Raw genomic sequence first — 19,536 nt, 5'->3', positions numbered from 1 at the left:
TGGTCAGTGTCAGCAGAAGTATCTATGAACTGGCAGACATCTGATCTTTCAGGATGAACAGCGGGTGGCAAGATAACGTCAGTCTCTCTCCTGGATGTTAGTATTGCGCTCACCCAAAGATGGACCAAGGGAGTCAGCTGATCAGCTACGGTTCCAGGGGAGTATCTGCTGCTCTAGGTATGATACTGAATCACTCAACACATTACCTTCTGTTAGGATCACATCACAGTAGCTAGCACTGTGCCTTACATATGGCAAACACATAATGAGTAGTTGATCAATTAATTAATTAACTAGAAAACATAATAAAGTCTCTGAGTTACAAAAAGGTCAGCACTCTGTGAAAAATTAAAGATTAAGTCATTCCCCTTACAAGGTTTGACTTTTTTTTGAGAATATGAAGTCACCTAAAAAAAGGATGGTATTGCACCTGAAGGATGAGTCTAACTAAGCTCCCTCAATAGCCCATTGTTATCTATGAATCACTGTAACACCAAAAAGCTTACTAATGACCTTAAAATGGAATATTTTGTGCCTGGCACTAGGAAATACAGTGTGACGTGAGCCATGCCATTGTTCCACACCCATACACTCATCCCATATATCCCCTGTCCTAAAAAGGCAAGGTAATTTCATATAACCATAACAAATTAAGAGACAAATATCATAGGCAAAGGGAGATGAAGGGAAAATGAGCAAACATCCCTACACTGAAACTGGGTTATGATTAGGAGCAAACATGTCTTTGGTTATCAGAACCATGGAAACTGCTCCCGCAGAGATAACTCACATGGTAACGTTTCCCTTACTCTGTCCAGACCATGTCCCTGGGGTTACATACCAGCCCAAATAAAGTGAACTTGCACTCTGGGCACATTTAGTGGTTTAACTCACCCCAAGTTCTATATCTTCTGAATGAAGCTTGGCTTGGATTGCTGCAAATCCACCTAATTCTCCAAACTGAGAAGAAAAAAGGCACAAATTTTAAAATGCTGTACATTAATAATTTAAGCAAGAAGCGAAGGCTACCATTCTTCCCTATCAACATGCTCCCCATAACACAGATCTTGAGAGAGTCATCACAAAAATAATTCTAATGTTTCTGGGATGGACTGCAGGAGACCGACTAAGTCCTAAAGCTGATGTTCTGTATAAACAGTACATGTGAAAAAAAGGAGGCACTACAGAATCCATCTCCTTAGGAAAACATATCCTTATGACTCTCTCTAGCTGTCATTTACCTAAAATGCTAAACTCTAAGCAATCTCATTAGAAGGAAAACATGACTGTGTTAATAAAAGTTGTATTACCTTATTTACCAAATCCACAACCCATCCATGAGGCTCCTGTGAGAAAAGAAAACAGAAATTGAGACGGTAAAATGAGAACTTCCCCATTAGCCCTTGCAGTTCTTTTAACCTCAGGGAAAAGTTGGAGGAAAAAAAAAATATTAAGGTTTGAAAAATATTTCAAAAGGCTTTTCTAAATGTTTCTTAACATTTAGAATCTCAGACATTACCATATGCAATTTTTGGAGTCTGCGAGTCTGCTTGGATGGCATTACTACAGCATGGAGCATTCAAGCATTTCTGGGTAGCTGAGAACAGTTGTGTAAGCTCTCCAAGGTGCAGGAACTTGAGTTAAATTCTCTAAGTTATATTGTAGAAATTAAGAATTACTAAGTTCAAGAGTAACCAATCCCCGCCAATAAAGAGGTTAAGCTTCAGTTCTAGCCATCCCACTAACTGGTGCTCTGGAGCACTTGCTTTCTTTTCTCTGCTTTTCCTTCTTGCTTCCCTTTTCTAAGCATTCACTGTTCCTGGGTGCTGAATACCATTCTGGGGGAACAGTGACTAGGGAGAGATGTGGTCCCCGCTTTCATGGAGCTTATCCTATAGCAGTGTCAACAAAAACAGGTAAACTAACACATACCTAACATAATTCAGTCTGTGCTTAGTCCCACAAAAGGAAAAACCACAAAGAGGTCCTCAAATGAGAAACAGAAGGAGCTGACTCTGCGGAGAGTGGTGGTCACAGAAACCCCCTCTGAAGAGGTGGTCTTCAAGCTGGATCCTATAAGATGGGACCGATTTAAGCCATTCAAACAAGTTCAGGCAGAGAGGCTGAAGTGGCAAAGGTGCCATTTGGGGAAGGCCATGAAGGGGAACCAGGAGGGTCTTTCCCAGCTGGGACACAGCAGGCTGGGGAGTGGCACAGGGGAAGCTGTAGAGAGAGGCAAAGTCCAGGCCATGCAGAAAGGTGCAGACTGTGATTGGAAGGAAAGCAACAAAAGTGTCTAACCCAGGAAGTGGCACATTTTATGTTGTAAGATGACTACTTTTGCAGTTATGTGGCAGATGGAATGGAATGGATGCACATGAGCTAAAGGAAGAGGCCGCAGCTGGAAAACTAGTGAGGTAACTAGTTATAACATGATGGTGGCAAAAGTAGGATGGAAGGTAGCAGAGACAGAGAGAAGGAACTGAATACCTTTGAGATGAACTTCATGGACACGTTTATGGCTGGAGGTGGGTCCTAAGGAAAGGGATGAATCATGGGGGACTACAACGCTTCTGGCTCTAGGACCTAGGTAGATGGTGATGCTGTTTACTGACGGCGACAAGAAGGCAGGCTGGGAGACAAAAGGAAGCCCCACTGCAGGCACACTAAATTTGAGACATCTGTGGAGTGACCAAGAGGAAACAGCTGGCTCCTCCAGTATGGTGGGCTCAGAGAAGAGGTGTTGGGCCACAGAGAGATGAACTGAAGGGCCATCAGCACAAAGATGGCATCTACATCTGTGAGGATGGAAGACGGTTCTTAGGGAAAGCATAACAACAAAAAGACGGCTCTGGGTCAAAGCTGAATGGAGGTGAAGTTATCAAGAAAGGCCATGTGCTAACTTACGGAGTAGGCAGCCAAGCAAGAAACTGTGGGAAGGAATGATTCTGGGGAGGCAGGAACTGACAGTGGCCACTGCTCCTAATGGGGTCAAGAGATATTTCCTGTGGCTCTGAAAACATGGAGGGTGTGGGTACCTTAGCAAGAACAGTTTCAGTGGAGTGAGAAAGAAAGAAGGCAGACTGGCACACTCTGAAGAGTTCATGGGGGCTTCGGTGTAGTTACCCTAAACACCTCTACCTGAAGATCACTAACACCACCAGACAAAAATGTCAAAAAAAATCTTTTAAAATATACATCTGAGTTGGCACAAAGTGCTTGGAAGCTGAAAACAGAGAAAAGCACAAATCCTGTGAGGTAAGCAGACTCTGAGGCCAGGCCATGGAACCCTGGTGAGCTCTGACCTCCATTTTCACAGCCAAGGCAGGGCTGGGAGAGTAAATGGAGAGAGTCACATAAAGCCGAAGTTCAAAGGTCTACCACCTTGGTGTCAGGTGAACTGAAAAAACTCACCTGCAAGAAAGAACGACAGGGAAGCTTGCCTACCTTGACTCTGGTCCTGGATGGAGGGTAGAAAAAAACTCTAAGAGTCTGTAACCACAGACTTGCCTCACACGGCTTCCCCTCTCAAATTCACACTGGTTTTGGGGCACCTGGGTGGCTCAGAAGGTTGGCTGGCCGGCTCTTGGTTTCAGCTCAGGTCATGATCTCAGGATTGTGAGATCAAGCCCCAGGTAAGGCCCTGCACTCAGCATGGAGTCTGTTTGAGATTCTCTCTGTCCCTCTTCCTCTGCCCCTGCTTACACTCTCTCTACCTCTAGAATAAATAAACCTTAAAAAAAAAATTCACACTGACCTTATGGTCTGAAATACTTTAAGCTGAGAATTTATTCCAAAGTGGTCCCAGATTGTAGTGCTCCCAAACAACTGGAAGAAGTAAAGGTAAACCCTCTATGAAGGAAGGAACTTTCAATTCAGGCTCAAACAATTCTCCTAGATTAAAGTCCAAGAAATATGACTTCATAGGAAAACAAACACAAATGTCTAATTTTTTTTTTTTATATACACATACAGACACAAAACAAGTTAAAGCTAGTAAAAGCCAGCAGGATCAGACCTGTAGATATCAGACACAGAACACAAACACAAAGAATGAAACATGAGGCAAAAACATGAGATAAAAATGAGTAAACAAAGTCAAACGAGAACCAAATAGAACTTATATAAATGAAAAGAAGTCCCTGAAAGTGAAGACTTCTAATGAACAGGTTAGACAGCACACCTAATATGAACAGAACCACAATTAGTGAACTAGACCCCAGATCTAGAAATGATCACAACTTGCAGCATAAAGACATAAACAGATGGGAAATATGATCCAGGCTAAGAGATACAAAGGATAGACACGAAGGTTTAACATGTATCCAACTGAAGTTCTTAAGAAGAGAGGCAAGTGGGGAAGAGGCAAGATAATGCCTGAGAATTTTCCAGACCTGATAGAAGATATTAATCCTTAGATTCAGAAGCCCAATGAATCTGAAGCAAAATAAAACGAATACCACAGTTAGTCAAGGGACAGTCAAATTACCAAACATCTAGGAGAAAGAAGACATGTCCAAAAGCAGCTGTGGAGAAAAGATGGATGTCTTACAAAGCAACAATGGTCAGACCAACCACCAACTTCTCAACAGCAATCATCAAAGCCAGAAGACACTGACATAGTGTCTTTGACATTCCAAAAATACAACCATCAATCTAGAATTTAAAACCCAGTGAAAATATTCTTTGAAGCATGGGAAAGAGTAAAAGTTCAGGCCATCAAAAACAAAGACTTAACCACCAATGGGCCCTTACCAAAGGACACTTTCCAGGATGCACTCCAGAGAGAAGAAAAATGATCCTAGCAGAAGAAATACAGAAAAAAATGGTACACAGTGAGACAGTACACAAATATGGCTGAGCCAAAACACCACATAAAATAACAATGATGGTATCTGTCTGAGGGTAAAGCAAGACAGGAGAGGACTAAGACACTGCATGATAAAGACAAAGGGACAGAGACTAAGTAATTCAGGTGGGGAGTGAGCACATGAAACATTCCAAGGTCTTTATGCGCTACTCAGAGGAAGATAAAGATATTAATGAAATTGTGATTTTTGTTAATAAGTTACATTTCTAGGGTAATTAGTAAAATAAGTGGGAGGTAAGAATGCAGAATCTTCTCTGGTGGGGTGTGGAGAGGAGGAGAACCATGCTGAAGCTAGACAGGGATGTGGGATCAAAGGCAGAATTTTTAAAGCTGGGAAATACACGAGCACGATGTACACAGTGGGAATGATCTGACAAAGAGGAAGAGACTGAGGATACTGAACAAAAGGACAGAAAACCTTAGGAGAAAAATGCTTGAGAAGCCAAGAGGAAAGGGGATGATCTCGGGCCTGTGTAGGAGGGAGAATCCCTGTGAAGTACTGAGAGCAAATAAACAGACTGATCCTTTTTGGTCCCAGATGCCGTGCACTTAGATTCAAGGGAAGAGAAGGAACATTTGCGGACTGCTTATGACAGTGAACCCCCAGGGTCAATGTTCTCTGTAGATAGTTGTCATCCGACCCTCACAACAAAACTGAAGATGAGGTTTTAATATTTGGGGAAGCAAGACTGTATACAGTTATAGAACATAGACGTTGGGGTTGGATTACGTGGGTTCTCTCTGTGACTAGATTTGTTGACTTGGGCAAGGACTCAATCTCTGTGCGCCTCAGTTTCTCATCCATGAAGTGGGGTCAAAAATCGTACCTCACTCACAGAACTGTTGTGGGGAGCAAATACCACAGTGTTCTACTCACTGCCTTTTCCTCTGGGCCCTCATCTCCTTCCTTCTGAAGGACTGCCTGACCCTCCAAGATGGCACTGGCCACTCCCTCCTGCAATTCATGTTCTATGATTGCATCTACTAATTACTTACCGAAAGTTTTTGCTTTTGTATTTCCTCCACTACACCTTAAGTTAGGAGCCACAGCTTTTAACTCTTTATATGATTGCTGACTAAACTTCTGCTTCAACTAAAGGAATGGACAAGTTTTCTATCTACTCGGTTGACTCCTTTCAACTGTTTCTCAAAAACCAAACAGAGTTCAATCAACAGTGTTTAAATTATGTACTCCTTTTAATGTTATTGGGCACACTGTAAGCCTTTAAATAAAAAGATAATAGGTTCTTGGCTTGAAACAACCCCAAAGCTTTAATGTTCATGGAGCTTAAAAGAAAATGATACATGAGATTATCTTCTAGATTACTTTTTCTAGGCATAATTAGTCATTTCAATTTCAAATGCTCTAGCCTCTCAAACATCTCTGAGAAACTGGGACACCCATTAAACTGGGGTTTTGACAATTCAATAAATAGGGCACTTGATGTCATGCAGTCATTCTGCATTTCACTAAACATCATTTCAAATCTATAAAATTCTTTATGATGTGAGTTAATAGCTGTGGAAAATATGCAATATCTGAAAAAAAAGTTAAGCAATTTTATGAGCCATATGGAATATCTGTCATTCTTCACAGACTGTTTTAATCCTTCCATGTAAATTTTTATAGCACAGAAAGTTTTTCTCAATACATTTCTCTATAAAATGACGAAACAAGACCACATGTTTACCTTTTGGAAAGTAGACACAGGTGAAACAGCAAACATATTTCCCTCCCCAAACACTTCTGTCCAATTCCTTTGAGATACTTTCATTCTGTTTTTAAAATGGTACTCATTATCAGGATTGAAAGCCTAGATCCAAAGAGAACAGAGAAGCACTATTATTATCTATTTCTAGAGCAAAAAATATTAGCGTTAGAAAAACAGAAAAATAGCCTCAGACTACTTAGGTAATGGAATCTCTCAAATATCCCAACAGCACATGTTCCTGAGCTAGTGCAGGGGAACGGATGAATGAAGCGGAGCTCTCTTATCCTGCCCAGCATCCACTCTGAGGGAACACGGGGTGCACGGCCAGGTGTCCTGGAGCTGCCCCAGGTACAGCCAGGCAGCAGGGCTGTAAAGGCCCCTGCCTTCACATAGCTACTGTAACTACTCAGGGAAAAAGGCCAGAAACCAAACCACAGGAACACCCCATGTGAAAGCATTTATGATGTGAATAATCAGGAAAACATGAGGGAAAGCTATTTAATTATCCTAAGAGCTGAGAAAGCTATTAAAATTAGAAAGGTATTTCACTAAAACTAAAAACACAGAATGAATGGTTGCTCTGTTTTTAAAATACAAAGTAAGGTTCCTAACAGCTAAATTAATATCTTTAACGATATCATTATCACTTGTTATTAAGTCAGAGGATAGTAGGTAGCTTAAACAAAATCAAAACACAAAGTACTTCATTTTAGAGATACTATACCATTGTAAGCACACCCAGGAGACCAGTGGGAATCGGGTCTTGTTTTATTCTCTCTGCAACCAGTTCTATTAATAGCATCAACATGTTGTAGATTCCTTCATGAATTTCAGTACCCCACTTGTGAACAGCACTCGAAGTCAGGAGCTACAAAAACAAAGGGCGCTTTACAGTCTAACTTGAAAAGAAAAAGTCTATTGTTCATCAGTTCAGTCTTGAATCAAGAGATTATTACACAGTATATCACTTTTATGCAGATGACTTGCTTTAAAAGACCCATAGCTTGCAGCCCATCTACTTGCTCAATGATTTCAAAGTCAACACTGAGTTTTGTTTTTGAACACTGATTCCTTTACACTGAAGCTGTTGGTTTAAAAGATAATTTTCATTTGTTTCTCTAACTTTTTGTTATTACTAAGGGAGGTCAAGTGATGTAGAGCAAGTAAGAACCTGAGACCAAATCTGGGAGCTACTACTGTTCTCTAGCTGTATAGCCTTAGACAGTTCCCAAAGGCTCAGTTCTCTCATATCTAAAGAGTCAAAATTCCTACCTACTTGACACAGATGTGGTAAGTATCAAAAGATAGAACAAATGTGACACTGTTTTATAAATAGTAAGGAATTAACATACTATGGCTGCCACTATTAACCAATATTCCTAGAATCTAAGAAATGGATGCTATATTTCATGATTTGAATATACACATTCTTGTTGCATTTTTAGTATCTCAGACACAAGACTTTATCTTTCCACCTGTTGACCAGATGGCAGCCAGACTTTGAATGTGAAAAAAAAATTTAGAAATATTTTACCAGATTAGTTTGCTTATATTTTCCTTTTTGATATGTATAGAAGTAACATTCAATTTTAAAAAATGTTTAAGCAAATCTAAAAGAACCCTAAGTGATCAGCCATTTAGCATTTTGTAACTATTTTTCTTAAATATAAAACACAAAACATACAACAATGGTGCATCTTACACTCAGCATCTTAGATTTGTTAAAAAGGAGGGGAAAGGTGCATAGATGAATCTAAAATAATCATCAGTGGATTTCTCCAATCCTCAGTCTAGTCCTTGGGGAAATCTAATGCAAGAACAACTTGCCGGAATGGGGAATGAAAAATCAAAGGGTTTCACTTAATAAAATAATGGCAAATTGGCATGGTGGTTTCATGTTTTTGTAAGATTTCCCTTCAGAGGGAAAATACTACGCAATAAAAATTCCACCTTGGTCACACTGAGAACCCCTTAACAAGAGCAGCCTGAAAGAACCCAAACTTGTTTAGCTGCAGAGAAAAATCCTAGTTCCAGATTTTCTAAATACCAATTAGCTGCACTATTTGCTCAAACAAGCAATAACTGTAAGATTGATTTTATGTAAACCAACGAGTTACCTTTTTTTTTTGCAAGAACTTTTTGCCTAACTATATCTTCTTTCTATACTTAAATAATAAAGCAAAATCAAGCAGAGATCAGCATTCAAGAAGTGTCATGTGACCACAAAATAAAATGTATGTGGATTCCGCACCACTCCCTCTGTTGCCATCTCATCTGTTCAGTTTTTTTTACGATTTATTTATTTATTTTTATTCATTCATTCATTCATTCATTCATTCATGACAGACATAGAGAGAGAGAGGCAGAGACACAGGAGGAGGGAGAAGCAGGCTCCATGCTGGGAGCCCAACGGGGGACTCGATCCCAGGACTCCCTAGGATCCTCCAATGGCAGGCGCTAAACCGCTGAGCCACCCAGGGATCCCCCTCTGTTCAGTTTTTAATGTGGAAAAGGAATTCTACCTACCTTGCAGAAGAGGGGAGAAAGACAGACAGCCCTTTGTAGGGAAGCTATGCACAAGGTTTAAACAAATCTATGCACTATGGCCAGACCTAGATTTCCTTTTCTGCTTGAGCACACACATCAGTAAAGAATCCAGGTTGGCCTGACTGAAAAAGGTGAAGGAGGCAGACACGACAGCAGTGCCCCGTTGGTGCGCCTTATTCATATGGTTGCGCTTATTACTTACACCCTTCCTTCTAATGAAAAATTTGAGGTAGCTTGTAAGAAAAGCCAAAGGAGGAGGGTAGAGGGATAGTCATCACACCAGGAAACACAGTTAAGGGAAGTGATGCCAATTATATAAAATACTGAGTTTTCTGGTAGCCAAGTCTAAAGGCACACAGAATTCTGTAAATTAAATTCCAATTTAATTTTTTTTAAAGTATGCTTTATTTATGGGGAGAAACTTTTTAATAGCTCTAAACTGTAAAGAGAATTTAACATATACAGCTTTACATAAACAACACCGAACAATGTAACAGAGGATACCCTTGTGCTCTAACAACCAAGCAACCAACCCCTGGACTATTTATTTCACTATTACAAACAGCTGAGGACACAATATAAAACGGTTCTCTGAAGTGTCTCTGCATAAAGTTACAGTAATATACTCCAAACATGTAACTTGCTGGTGACTTGCATTGACACAGGGCTCTCTGGATCTAGAGATCGCCAACCTAAAGGTTCTTAACGCTGATATATCTTCCATGACTCTGAATAAAGTTGCATTTTCTTTCTCTGTAAATTTATGCATACAGCATAATGTGTCATAGTATGGTACATTATAAAAATTCTATTTTTTAAAAAATTACTATAATTCTTTTTTTTTTTTTTTAAAGATTTTTATTTATTCATGAGAGACACACAGAGAGAGAGGCAGAGACATAGGCAGAGAAGCAGGCTCCATGCAGGGAGCCCAATGTGGAACTCGTCAGGACTCTAGGATCATGCCCTGGGCCAAAAGCAGGCGCTTAACCACTGAGTCACCAAGGGGGTCCCAAAAATTACTATAATTCTTAACAGAATTCCTAAGAGTTTAAAATAATTCTAAACGATAAAATGGTAGATGGATTCACCCAAAATGAAAATAAGTCTTGATTCCATGTAATCTCTGCCCAAATGACAATTTTAAAGGATTTTGCACTTTTTTCAAAGATGCAGCTGTTTTTGCTCCTAAAATGAATTTTGGTATTTTTAAAGCCTTGAATCAAGGGAGATTCTACCAAGATATAGATGGGAATAATAGTTCACAAATGAACAGTTTATTTTACTGGGTTTTAAGATAAATACAATCTTCACCCATCTGTAGAATTCTAGTGACTGCCTTGCATATGGGAGAAAAATGGATGTCAAAACCCAGAAGGACAAGACAGCAGGGAGACTCATTCATTCAGTAAAGATTTACTAAGCTCTTTCTCAGAGGTAGGCACGGACTATGCGCTGGGGAAAACCACAGTGTCTATAACATTGTCCCTGCTCTTTGGGGGATTCAGGGCTCATGTCCTGAAAAGGGAATCATGCTGAGTTAGACTGCTTTCAGAAACACAAGGCCTGTGATCTCCTATTCTCCCTGTTAAGAAAAATTGCTTTATAAGCGATGTGAACGGAAGGGTTGAAGCACATCACTCTACCTCTGATAGAGATGCTGCCACAAGCAGGCCATTTTGCCATGAAACATACTCAATCTAATTGAACTTTGTACAGTTTAAAATGCCTGCTTCTGTCTCAGCACAACAATCAGTTTAAATGGCTTGTATTCTGTAAATAAGCATTATGTTTCTAAATGCCCTAAGCCTCAGTTTAGTGTGATATGTAATTTCCAAGTATAAGTAAGTCTTAGCCTATTCTCTGACAATTAAAGAGAAGGAAGTAAAAGTGACAGCTGCCCAAAGACATGTGCAAACAAATACAAAAGTAAATCATTCCTAAGCCCCAAACTGGGAGCAAATTTGTTCATAGTAGGGGATTCCTCAGTTGAACAAGACTCAAAAACTGGTCTCACACAAAAAACTGAAACTAAAACAAAAAGCCTATTCACCCCCCCCCACACACACAAAAAAAAACAGACTAGCACATTTTTTCTTACCTTTTTAAATGCTTCAGGCATACACCTATCCATAAATCTTTTACAATTCTCATCAGACTCGGAAAGACCTTAGTAAAATAAATGAAACAATATGCCTTACTAAGATTTTAAGGCAGTTTGCAGAAATCATATATATCATTCCAAATTCATATGCATGGAACTATTTATTTACAGAAACACTGATTCCCAAGGGATTATTAAAAGCAGAATATATATATTCTGATGAAGGAACAGGCTGACAGTCACAGTATTAGTGTATCTGTTACCAGCACAATACATCAATATGAATTAATTTGTATACAATTATTAATAGTATAATAAATACTAATTAGAAGTGAAGTGGTTGAACTTAGGTTTCCATTATCAGAGTAACTTTAAATGATCTGACTTAACACCAACAGCAGCTCATTACTAGCTATTACTGTTTTCCTAAACAGCTCCATAAAAACACAAATATTCTCAATAGATACAAAAATCACTCTTCCCTACCCTAACAAACCAATGGACTCTGTGCTATCAAACGCACAGAGTTGTGTCTGGCACACAATACGTGATAAATATTTGCTAAGTCAATGAATGAATCTACTGTAAAATTGTTTTTTGGAATATACAGTTTAAAAAAAGTTAGTAATGTATTTTGCTTATCATTGGTAATACTGTTGGACACATTTTCTTTTTTTTCAGACCCACCACATAGCATAGTACCTACACCTAACAGGCACGCAATAAATGCCGCTGCTGAGAACCAGTCATAACGTGCCATAAAAGGCCATGAGAATTAAATCTGATCCCAGTCAAAGTATTTCCTTTTGATGTGCCTCATTTTTAATCATGGTGGTAAACTATGCACACTTCTAATGAGGGGGTAAAAAAACACAAAACAGTGGACCAATTCATCTTACTTTAACTGAGTATGAAAAATAAATTTTTTTCTTCAATATATTTAGAGTCTAGAAGCTTCCTTCTATTGACACTCATTTTCCAACCTGGAGATATTTTATTACTCTATTAGTTTAACATTTGCAAAGCACTTAAGATAGTGCCAAACATTTAATATGCAAAAAATGTTCACTAAATAAACATTACTTTCTTCTCTTAAAGAATAAAAAGCCACTGAATTAAACCTTAAAGTGCTCCAAGCTTTTGTGGAAAACATTCATTTCAATTTCTATAAAGCTTTTCAATTATATTTTAAAGACTCTCTTTAACTGTGTTGGAACTAGAAGAAAACAGTTGGTTTAATTCAAAGCTTTTATTCCACAGGGACTAAACCAAGACTAGGAGAGTAAATGATCAAATATTATACAGATGGGCAAATATTACACAAGAGTGAAGATTAATGTTAGGCCTCCTATCAAAACAAACAAACCAGCCTCCTCCTCCTGTGTCCTGTGGTGTGAGAACTTACCAAGTCTGGCCAGGTAGGTAGACGCCAACAGGCATTTGCCTAGTGATTCTTCCCGCTTGTAAGGGATGGACCAGTGATCAGTCAAAACTCGGCTTTCCAGTTCATACAAATTCGTTGTAGGGAATTCAATTCCTTCCCCTGAGCAGTTTCCATTTTCATCATTCTTCTGACAAAAAGGGATTATGGTAAGAAAACAAATACACCCATTAGAGACTACTGTAAAATGTCTCACTTGGGCACAGAACATACGTTGACTCCATGGTAGCCTATGTGAACAAGGAGTATGGATTCCCCATCTCTTTCTCACAGTCACATCTTTTGCCAGACTATCTTGGATACTCCCAGCTTGCATCACGGCGGCACCCCCTCTCCCCCCCATCGCTGAGGCCAGCTCACATCTTTCTTCAATCTCTCACTATGAAAGAGGACACCCACCTTCACCTGTTTTCAGAGGGGAGAGGTTTCTCTACAAAGAGTTCTCCATATTGCTGTCTCCATCTCCTCACACCTGCCCCTTCTCGCCACCCAGTATGGATTCCTGGAGTCCCCACTCTCCCACCACTACGTCATTAAATCCAATGGATGGTTTCAGTTCTTCTCTTCCTCAGCAGTTTCTGGCCTTCTGCCTACTTCCTCTTCTTGAAATGCCAGCTCATAGGCACACCTCCCTGTTCTCCTCCTTTGGGGTCTGGCTCTGCTGTTCTGTCTCTTCTGGTACACTCCCTCCTCCTGGCCAACAAATACTGAAGCTTCTCAAACCTCAGTGCAAGGCTCTGGTGTTTTCCATCCCCGTAAAGGGCACCACAGGCAGAAATCAGGGACTCCTCCTTAAAACCCTGTTCTCATCCCTCTCAAGACCTGGTGATGAGACCCCCTAAATTTCTCTCAAATCCATCTACTTCTGTCCACTTACATGGCAATGCCACTATTCCTAATTCACTTGTCTACCTTGTTTAACCTACATGACTCCTGTGCATCCTTAACTCTTTCAGAAAAGCCTTTTTGGCACTCCTAAACTATACTGAGTTCCTCTATTTTGTACTCTCACCATCTTCAACTTCCCTTTCATAGCACTGCTCACAAATTTTACACATATTTGTGACATATTTTATGTTTGCCCCCCACTAGCCCAAGCCCCCCACTAGCTCCATGAAGACGGGGACTCTGTCTGGTTTTTACAACCTCTGTATCTCCAGAACCTGGTGCCTAATACAAAGCAGGTGTTTAATATATGTTGACGAGTGGAAAAATACTTCATCCAAACAAAGTTTAACTATCAATAGGGTAACTGCCAGACTTTCCATCAGTTCTTACCACAGTAATTTTTTATAAAGCAAACAGGGCCCCTCCCCTAAACTGCCTAATACCTACTTTGGTTTCTTTAAAACATAAATATTTTCACAATTCACTCTATAATCATTACTAAATAAAATCATTCCATTAAAAAATTACTTTTAGCCTCAGTTAAGGAAAAGACCATTAATACAAGGCAGAAGTGATAAAAATACACAGAAAAAAATGATTTTCAATCCCATATGAGTTAAAGGAATGTGACTTTTTTTTAAGGTTCATGGTTAAACTGGGATGAAAATTATTTTTTTTAAAGATTTTATTTATTTATTCATGAGAAACAGAGAGAGAGAGAGAGAGAGAGAGAGAGAGGTGGATACAGGCAGAGGGAGAAGCAGGCTCCATGCAGGGAGCCTGACGTAGGACTTGATCTTGGATTTCCAGAATCAGGCCCTGGGCTGAAGGCGGCACTAAACCACTGAGCCACCCGGGATGCCCATGGGATGAAAATTAGACAAAAACTAGAAAGGTGATGAAAAACTAAAACTGAAGCAGACAATAATGTAAATTGAAGGTGCAAGGTGGGGTTGGATGAAATGGGTTTAGAATCATAATGTATGGGGAATATTCAATTTTCAAAATATAATACTTTTCAGAAATACATACAATTAGTAAGTTCTGTAAACAAAATAATTTTTAAAGGAACCTGAGGATACTCAATGAAGAGTAAAGATTTTAGTGTACTTTCAAAATTGTTTGTTAAAGTGCTTGAATTTATTAACCTAGGACCAAAGTAGAATTAAGGCACACACACAAAAAAAATTCAATTGGATGACAGGTTATATCATTATTACAAATTATCTATCATTAATTTCTACAGAAGTTAATAGATCACATCACATATGAAATCATCAAATGCAGCAGCTACTAAAAACACAAGCTTACAAACAGGACTGCTGCCTTTCTAAGAGTCACAAGAGAGCTGTGTCCTCTCCCTGCTTCAGTGTTGAGAACACTACAAGGTCAGCAGCAGCATGTGACCCAGAAGAGGATCTGCCCTAGAACTCTGATCTTGGACTTCCAGCCTCCAGAACAATATAAAATGAATTTCTGCTGTTCATAAGCCAAAAAAACCCAAGCAACCATAGAGCTAAGAGCTTCCTCTGGGGGCAGGGGGCAAGGTCTTTAACATTATCATGTGCCCATTGAAGTGATGCACTGGGAAGGCATGACATCACTTCTGTGGTAGTCCTGCCAAATATGCAAAACCTAAACCTAGTTACAAGGAAACCCAACATGAAGAATATTCAAAAACTAACTAGCCTGTATTTTTCTTTTTTCTTTTTTTTTTTGCCTGTATTTTTCAAATGTCAAAATCATAAAAGACTGAGGGTGACTAGACAGACATAACTCAATGTGACATGGGCTCCTGGGTTAGATCTCAAAACAGGAATTTTTGTTTTAGTTTTACTTTATTTACTCCTTGGCTTCAAAGGACTTTAGTATTGGATCAGTGTTAATTTCCCCATTTTGATAACATATGAAGGTTAAAAAAGAGAGTATCTTCATCTTTAGGAAATACACGCTAAAGTATCATGTCCATAATTTATTCTCAAACAGTTCAGGAAAAGCAGTAACAAAGACACACATATTTACATACACATATGTATGCATACAGATGGAAAGAATAATAAAGAGAATGTGATAAAATGTTAACATGTGAACAACCCAAATAAAGGTCATATAAAAATTCCAGATTTTTGTGATAGAGTTGCAATGTACTTTTTTGCAACTTTTCTGTAAATACGGAATATTTCAAAATTAATATAAAACAATTCAGTCGGATAAATATACAAAGATAGAATTTTGGAGCCAGACAGAATTCAGTATTTTACACACGAAGACCCACGTGAATCTAGAGAGGTGGGGGTGTATTTACAGTGGAGGGAAAAGAAGTTATATTATACTTAGTATGCTCTACTTAAGAACTCCCTTCTATTTGGTAACATAAATAATTTGGCTTCTGAATACCTTTACGTTTTTGCCTCAGATTACCAAATAAGTATACATGTTCTTTGTAGAAAATACAGAAAATATGAACAGCAAAAATATAAAACCCACCATTAATTCCACCACTTAAAAATTAGTCACACTGACATTTTAATAAATATTCTTCCAGTAAAAGCGATTTCTTTACGGATCTTACTTTCTTAAAAATGCACAAATGTGGAAATAACCACCTCTATAGACTCCCATCGTTCTCTCATATAAAGCAAGCATCAATGCAGTACTTCTTCTATCTGATTTAAAAGATGATGCACAAAGCAATAATTATAAAACTGTTAATGGAGCCGTGTTTTGTAGCTATTGAAATTAAGTCGGTATTACTCTGAACTACACTGCTACAAATTCAGATGTTAATTATAATCCATAGGGCAACCGCTAAGAACTTAAAAATATATATAGTGAAAGAAAAAAGAAGAGAATTAAAACGGTATACTCAAAAATACCTACTTAATACAAAAGACAAGGAGTAATGGAAGACTAGAGGAACAAAAAAGCCTAACACATAGAAAACATATAGCAAAATGCCAGATGTAAATTTTGTCTTATTAAGTTATAATTACCAGTAATATGTTAAACATAAAGGGACTAACATTCCAATGAAAATGGCAGAGATTTGCAGAATGGATTTTAAAAAATGACCCAGGAATGCCTGGGTGGCTTGGCGGCTGAGTGCCTACCTTTGGCCAAGGGCATGATCCTGGGGTCCTGGAATTGAGTCCCGCATCGGGCTCCTGCATGGAGCCTGCTCCTCTCTCTGCCTGTGTCTCTGCCTCTCTCTTTCTCTCATGAACAAATAATAATAATTTTTATTTAAAAATCTAAAAAATAAATAAATAAATAAATAATAAAATTAAAAATTAAAAAAATTAAAAATGATCCAACTAGGGATGCCTGGGTGGCTCAGTTGGTTGAGCACTGAACTCCTGATTTCAGCTCAGGTTATGATCTCAGGGTCATGAGATCAAGTCCTGCTTTGGGCTCTGCACTGAGTGTGGAGGCTGCTTGGGATTCTCTCTCCCTCTGCCTTTCCTCTTGTTTGTGTGCACGTGCTCACTCTCTTCAAAAACAAAAAGAAGGGATCCCTGGGTGGCGTAGCGGTTTAGCGCCTGCCTTTGGCCCAGGGCGCGATCCTGGAGACCCGGGATCGAATCCCATATCGGGCTCCTGGTGCATGGAGCCTGCTTCTCCCTCTGCCTATGTCTCTGTGCCTCTCTCTTTCTCTCTCTCTGTGTGACTATCATAAATAAATAAAAATTATTAAAAAAATCTTCAAAAAAAAAAACCAAAAAGAAAAAAGAAGATAAAATTTTAAAAATTAAAAAAAAATTTAAAATGATCCAACTATATGTTATCTTTGGAAAACAGACACGCTTTAGATTCAAAGACACAAAGAGGCTGAAATAAAACAATGGAAAAGATATAACATGTACAGATAAAGGAATTGGAGTAGCTAGTTATACCAGTATCAGACAGACAAGATATAGGACAAATATACTACCAAGGATAAAAAGGGACATTTCATAATGATAAAAATAGTCAATATAATGGAAAGATAAAATAAAAGGATGGAAAAAGACGTACTATGAAAACAGTAACCAAAAGAGAGCTGGAGTGGATGGCTACACTAATATCAGAAAAAAACAAATAATGAGAAAATTGGTTACCAAAGACAAGGAAGTTTTTTTGGTTTTTGTTTTTTGTTTTTTTTTTTAAGATTTTATTTATTTATTCATGAGACACAGAGAGAGAGGCAGAGACACAGGCAGAGGGAGAAGCAGGCTCCATGCAGGGAGCCTGATGTGGGACTTGACCCTGGGTCTCCAGGATCAGGCCCTGAGCCGAAGGCAGTGCTAAACCGCTGAGCCACCCCGGCTGCCCAAGACAAGGAAGTTTTTTTAATGATCAAGGATTAATCCATCAGGAAGACATACAATTATAAAAATGTATGCATCTAACAAAAGAGACTCAAAATAAAGGAAGCAAAAAGTGACAGTATTTAAGAGAGCAATACATACTTCAACAAGAATGATTGGGAGACTTCAATACCTCACTTTTAGTAACAGAACAAGATAAGATCAACAAGGACATGGAAGAGTTAAATACTACAAACTAAATCTTAAAGACTTTTCTAGAACATTCTACCCAATCACAGCAGACTTGACATTCTTTGTAAGTACACATAGAATACTCTTCAGGATAGAGCATGATAGGTCCTAAAACAAACCTCAATAAATCTGAAAGCATTACAACCAAAAGTGCATTCTCTGACCACAGTGGAATGAATTTAGAAATCAACACAGAAGAAATCTGGGAAATCTAAAAACATGTGAAAATTAAACAACATACTTCTAAACAATGAGTAAAAAAAAAAAAAAACAAACTCAAAGGATATTAGAAAATGCTTTGAGATTAATGAAAATTAAAATAGAACACAATGAAATTTATGATGCAGTGATTAGAGGGAAAATTTTTTTTATTTTTTATTTTTTTTAAATTTATGATAGTCACACAGAGAGAGAGAGAGAGAGAGGCAGAGACATAGGCAGAGGGAGAAGCAGGCTCCATGCACCAGGAGCCCGATGTGGGATTCGATCCCGGGGTCTCCAGGATCGTGCCCTGGGCTAAAGGCAGGCGCTAAACCACTACGCCACCCAGGGATCCCAAGGGAAATGTTTTTAAAAAGAAAGTTCTCAAGTCAATAACCTGGCCATGAACCTTAAAAAACTAGAAAAAGAAAAAAAAGAAAAAAAAAGAACTAGAAAAAGCAAACTAAACCCAAGGAAGCAGAAGGAAAGAACTAAGGATTAGAGTAGAAACAAATGAAAGGATAGAAAAAACAATGGAGACAATAAACAAAAGCAAAAGCTGGTTCTTTGAAAAGATCAACAAAAAGGAGAAATCTGTAGCTAGACTGACCAAGAAAGAGAGAAGATTCAAAATCACTAAAACCAGGAATGAAAGAGGGGATCAACACTGACCTTACAGAAATAAAAATGACCGTAAAGAATACTATTGATGGTTATATGCCAACTAATTAGATAACACAGATGCGATGGATATATTCCTAGGACATAAACTACCAATACTGACTCAAGAAGCAAAATCTGAATAGGCCTGTACTAAGCAAAGGAATGCTTTGTAATCAAAACCTCCCACCAAGAAAAGCCCAGGGCAGATCCCATTACTGATGAATTGTACCAAACTCTTAAAGAGGAATTAAGAACATCAATCCCTCATATTCTTCTGTCCACCCAAAAAGAAAGGAAGAAAGAAAAGGAGGGAACACTTACCAATTTATTTTAGGAGGTCAGTATTATTCTGATATTAAAACCAGACAAAGACACTACTTCACATCAATGGATGCTTGATAAATGGATAAACCAAAAGTGGTATATGCATATAATAGTATACTCAGTCTTTAAAAAGAAGGAAATTGGGATCCCTGGGTGGCGCAGCGGTTTGGCGCCTGCCTTTGGCCCAGGGCGCGATCCTGGAGACCCGGGATCAAATCCCACGTAGGGCTCCCTGGTGCATGGAGCCT

The 19,536-nt window shown here is 38.7% G+C and overlaps 1 protein-coding gene across 1 annotated transcript in view; it reads right to left on the bottom strand.

The window, feature by feature from the left end:
• USP24 (ubiquitin specific peptidase 24) overlaps positions 1-19,536 on the bottom strand; it is a 137,026-nt gene that overhangs the window by 93,153 nt on the left and 24,337 nt on the right. The window contains exons 2-7 of the mRNA XM_038537424.1: positions 12,639-12,804; positions 11,231-11,298; positions 7,307-7,450; positions 6,562-6,684; positions 1,311-1,346; positions 895-960 (exon numbers count right to left, since the gene is read on the bottom strand). Of these exons, the coding sequence (XP_038393352.1) occupies positions 895-960; positions 1,311-1,346; positions 6,562-6,684; positions 7,307-7,450; positions 11,231-11,298; positions 12,639-12,804 (603 nt within the window). The remainder of the gene's footprint in view (positions 1-894; positions 961-1,310; positions 1,347-6,561; positions 6,685-7,306; positions 7,451-11,230; positions 11,299-12,638; positions 12,805-19,536) is intronic.

The sequence above is a fragment of the Canis lupus genome, chromosome 5, assembly GCF_011100685.1.
Source record: "Canis lupus familiaris isolate Mischka breed German Shepherd chromosome 5, alternate assembly UU_Cfam_GSD_1.0, whole genome shotgun sequence".
Taxonomy (NCBI): domain Eukaryota; kingdom Metazoa; phylum Chordata; class Mammalia; order Carnivora; family Canidae; genus Canis; species Canis lupus.
The sequence above is the reverse complement of the archived record's forward strand: the minus strand, read 5'-3'. Positions and strand labels throughout refer to the sequence as shown.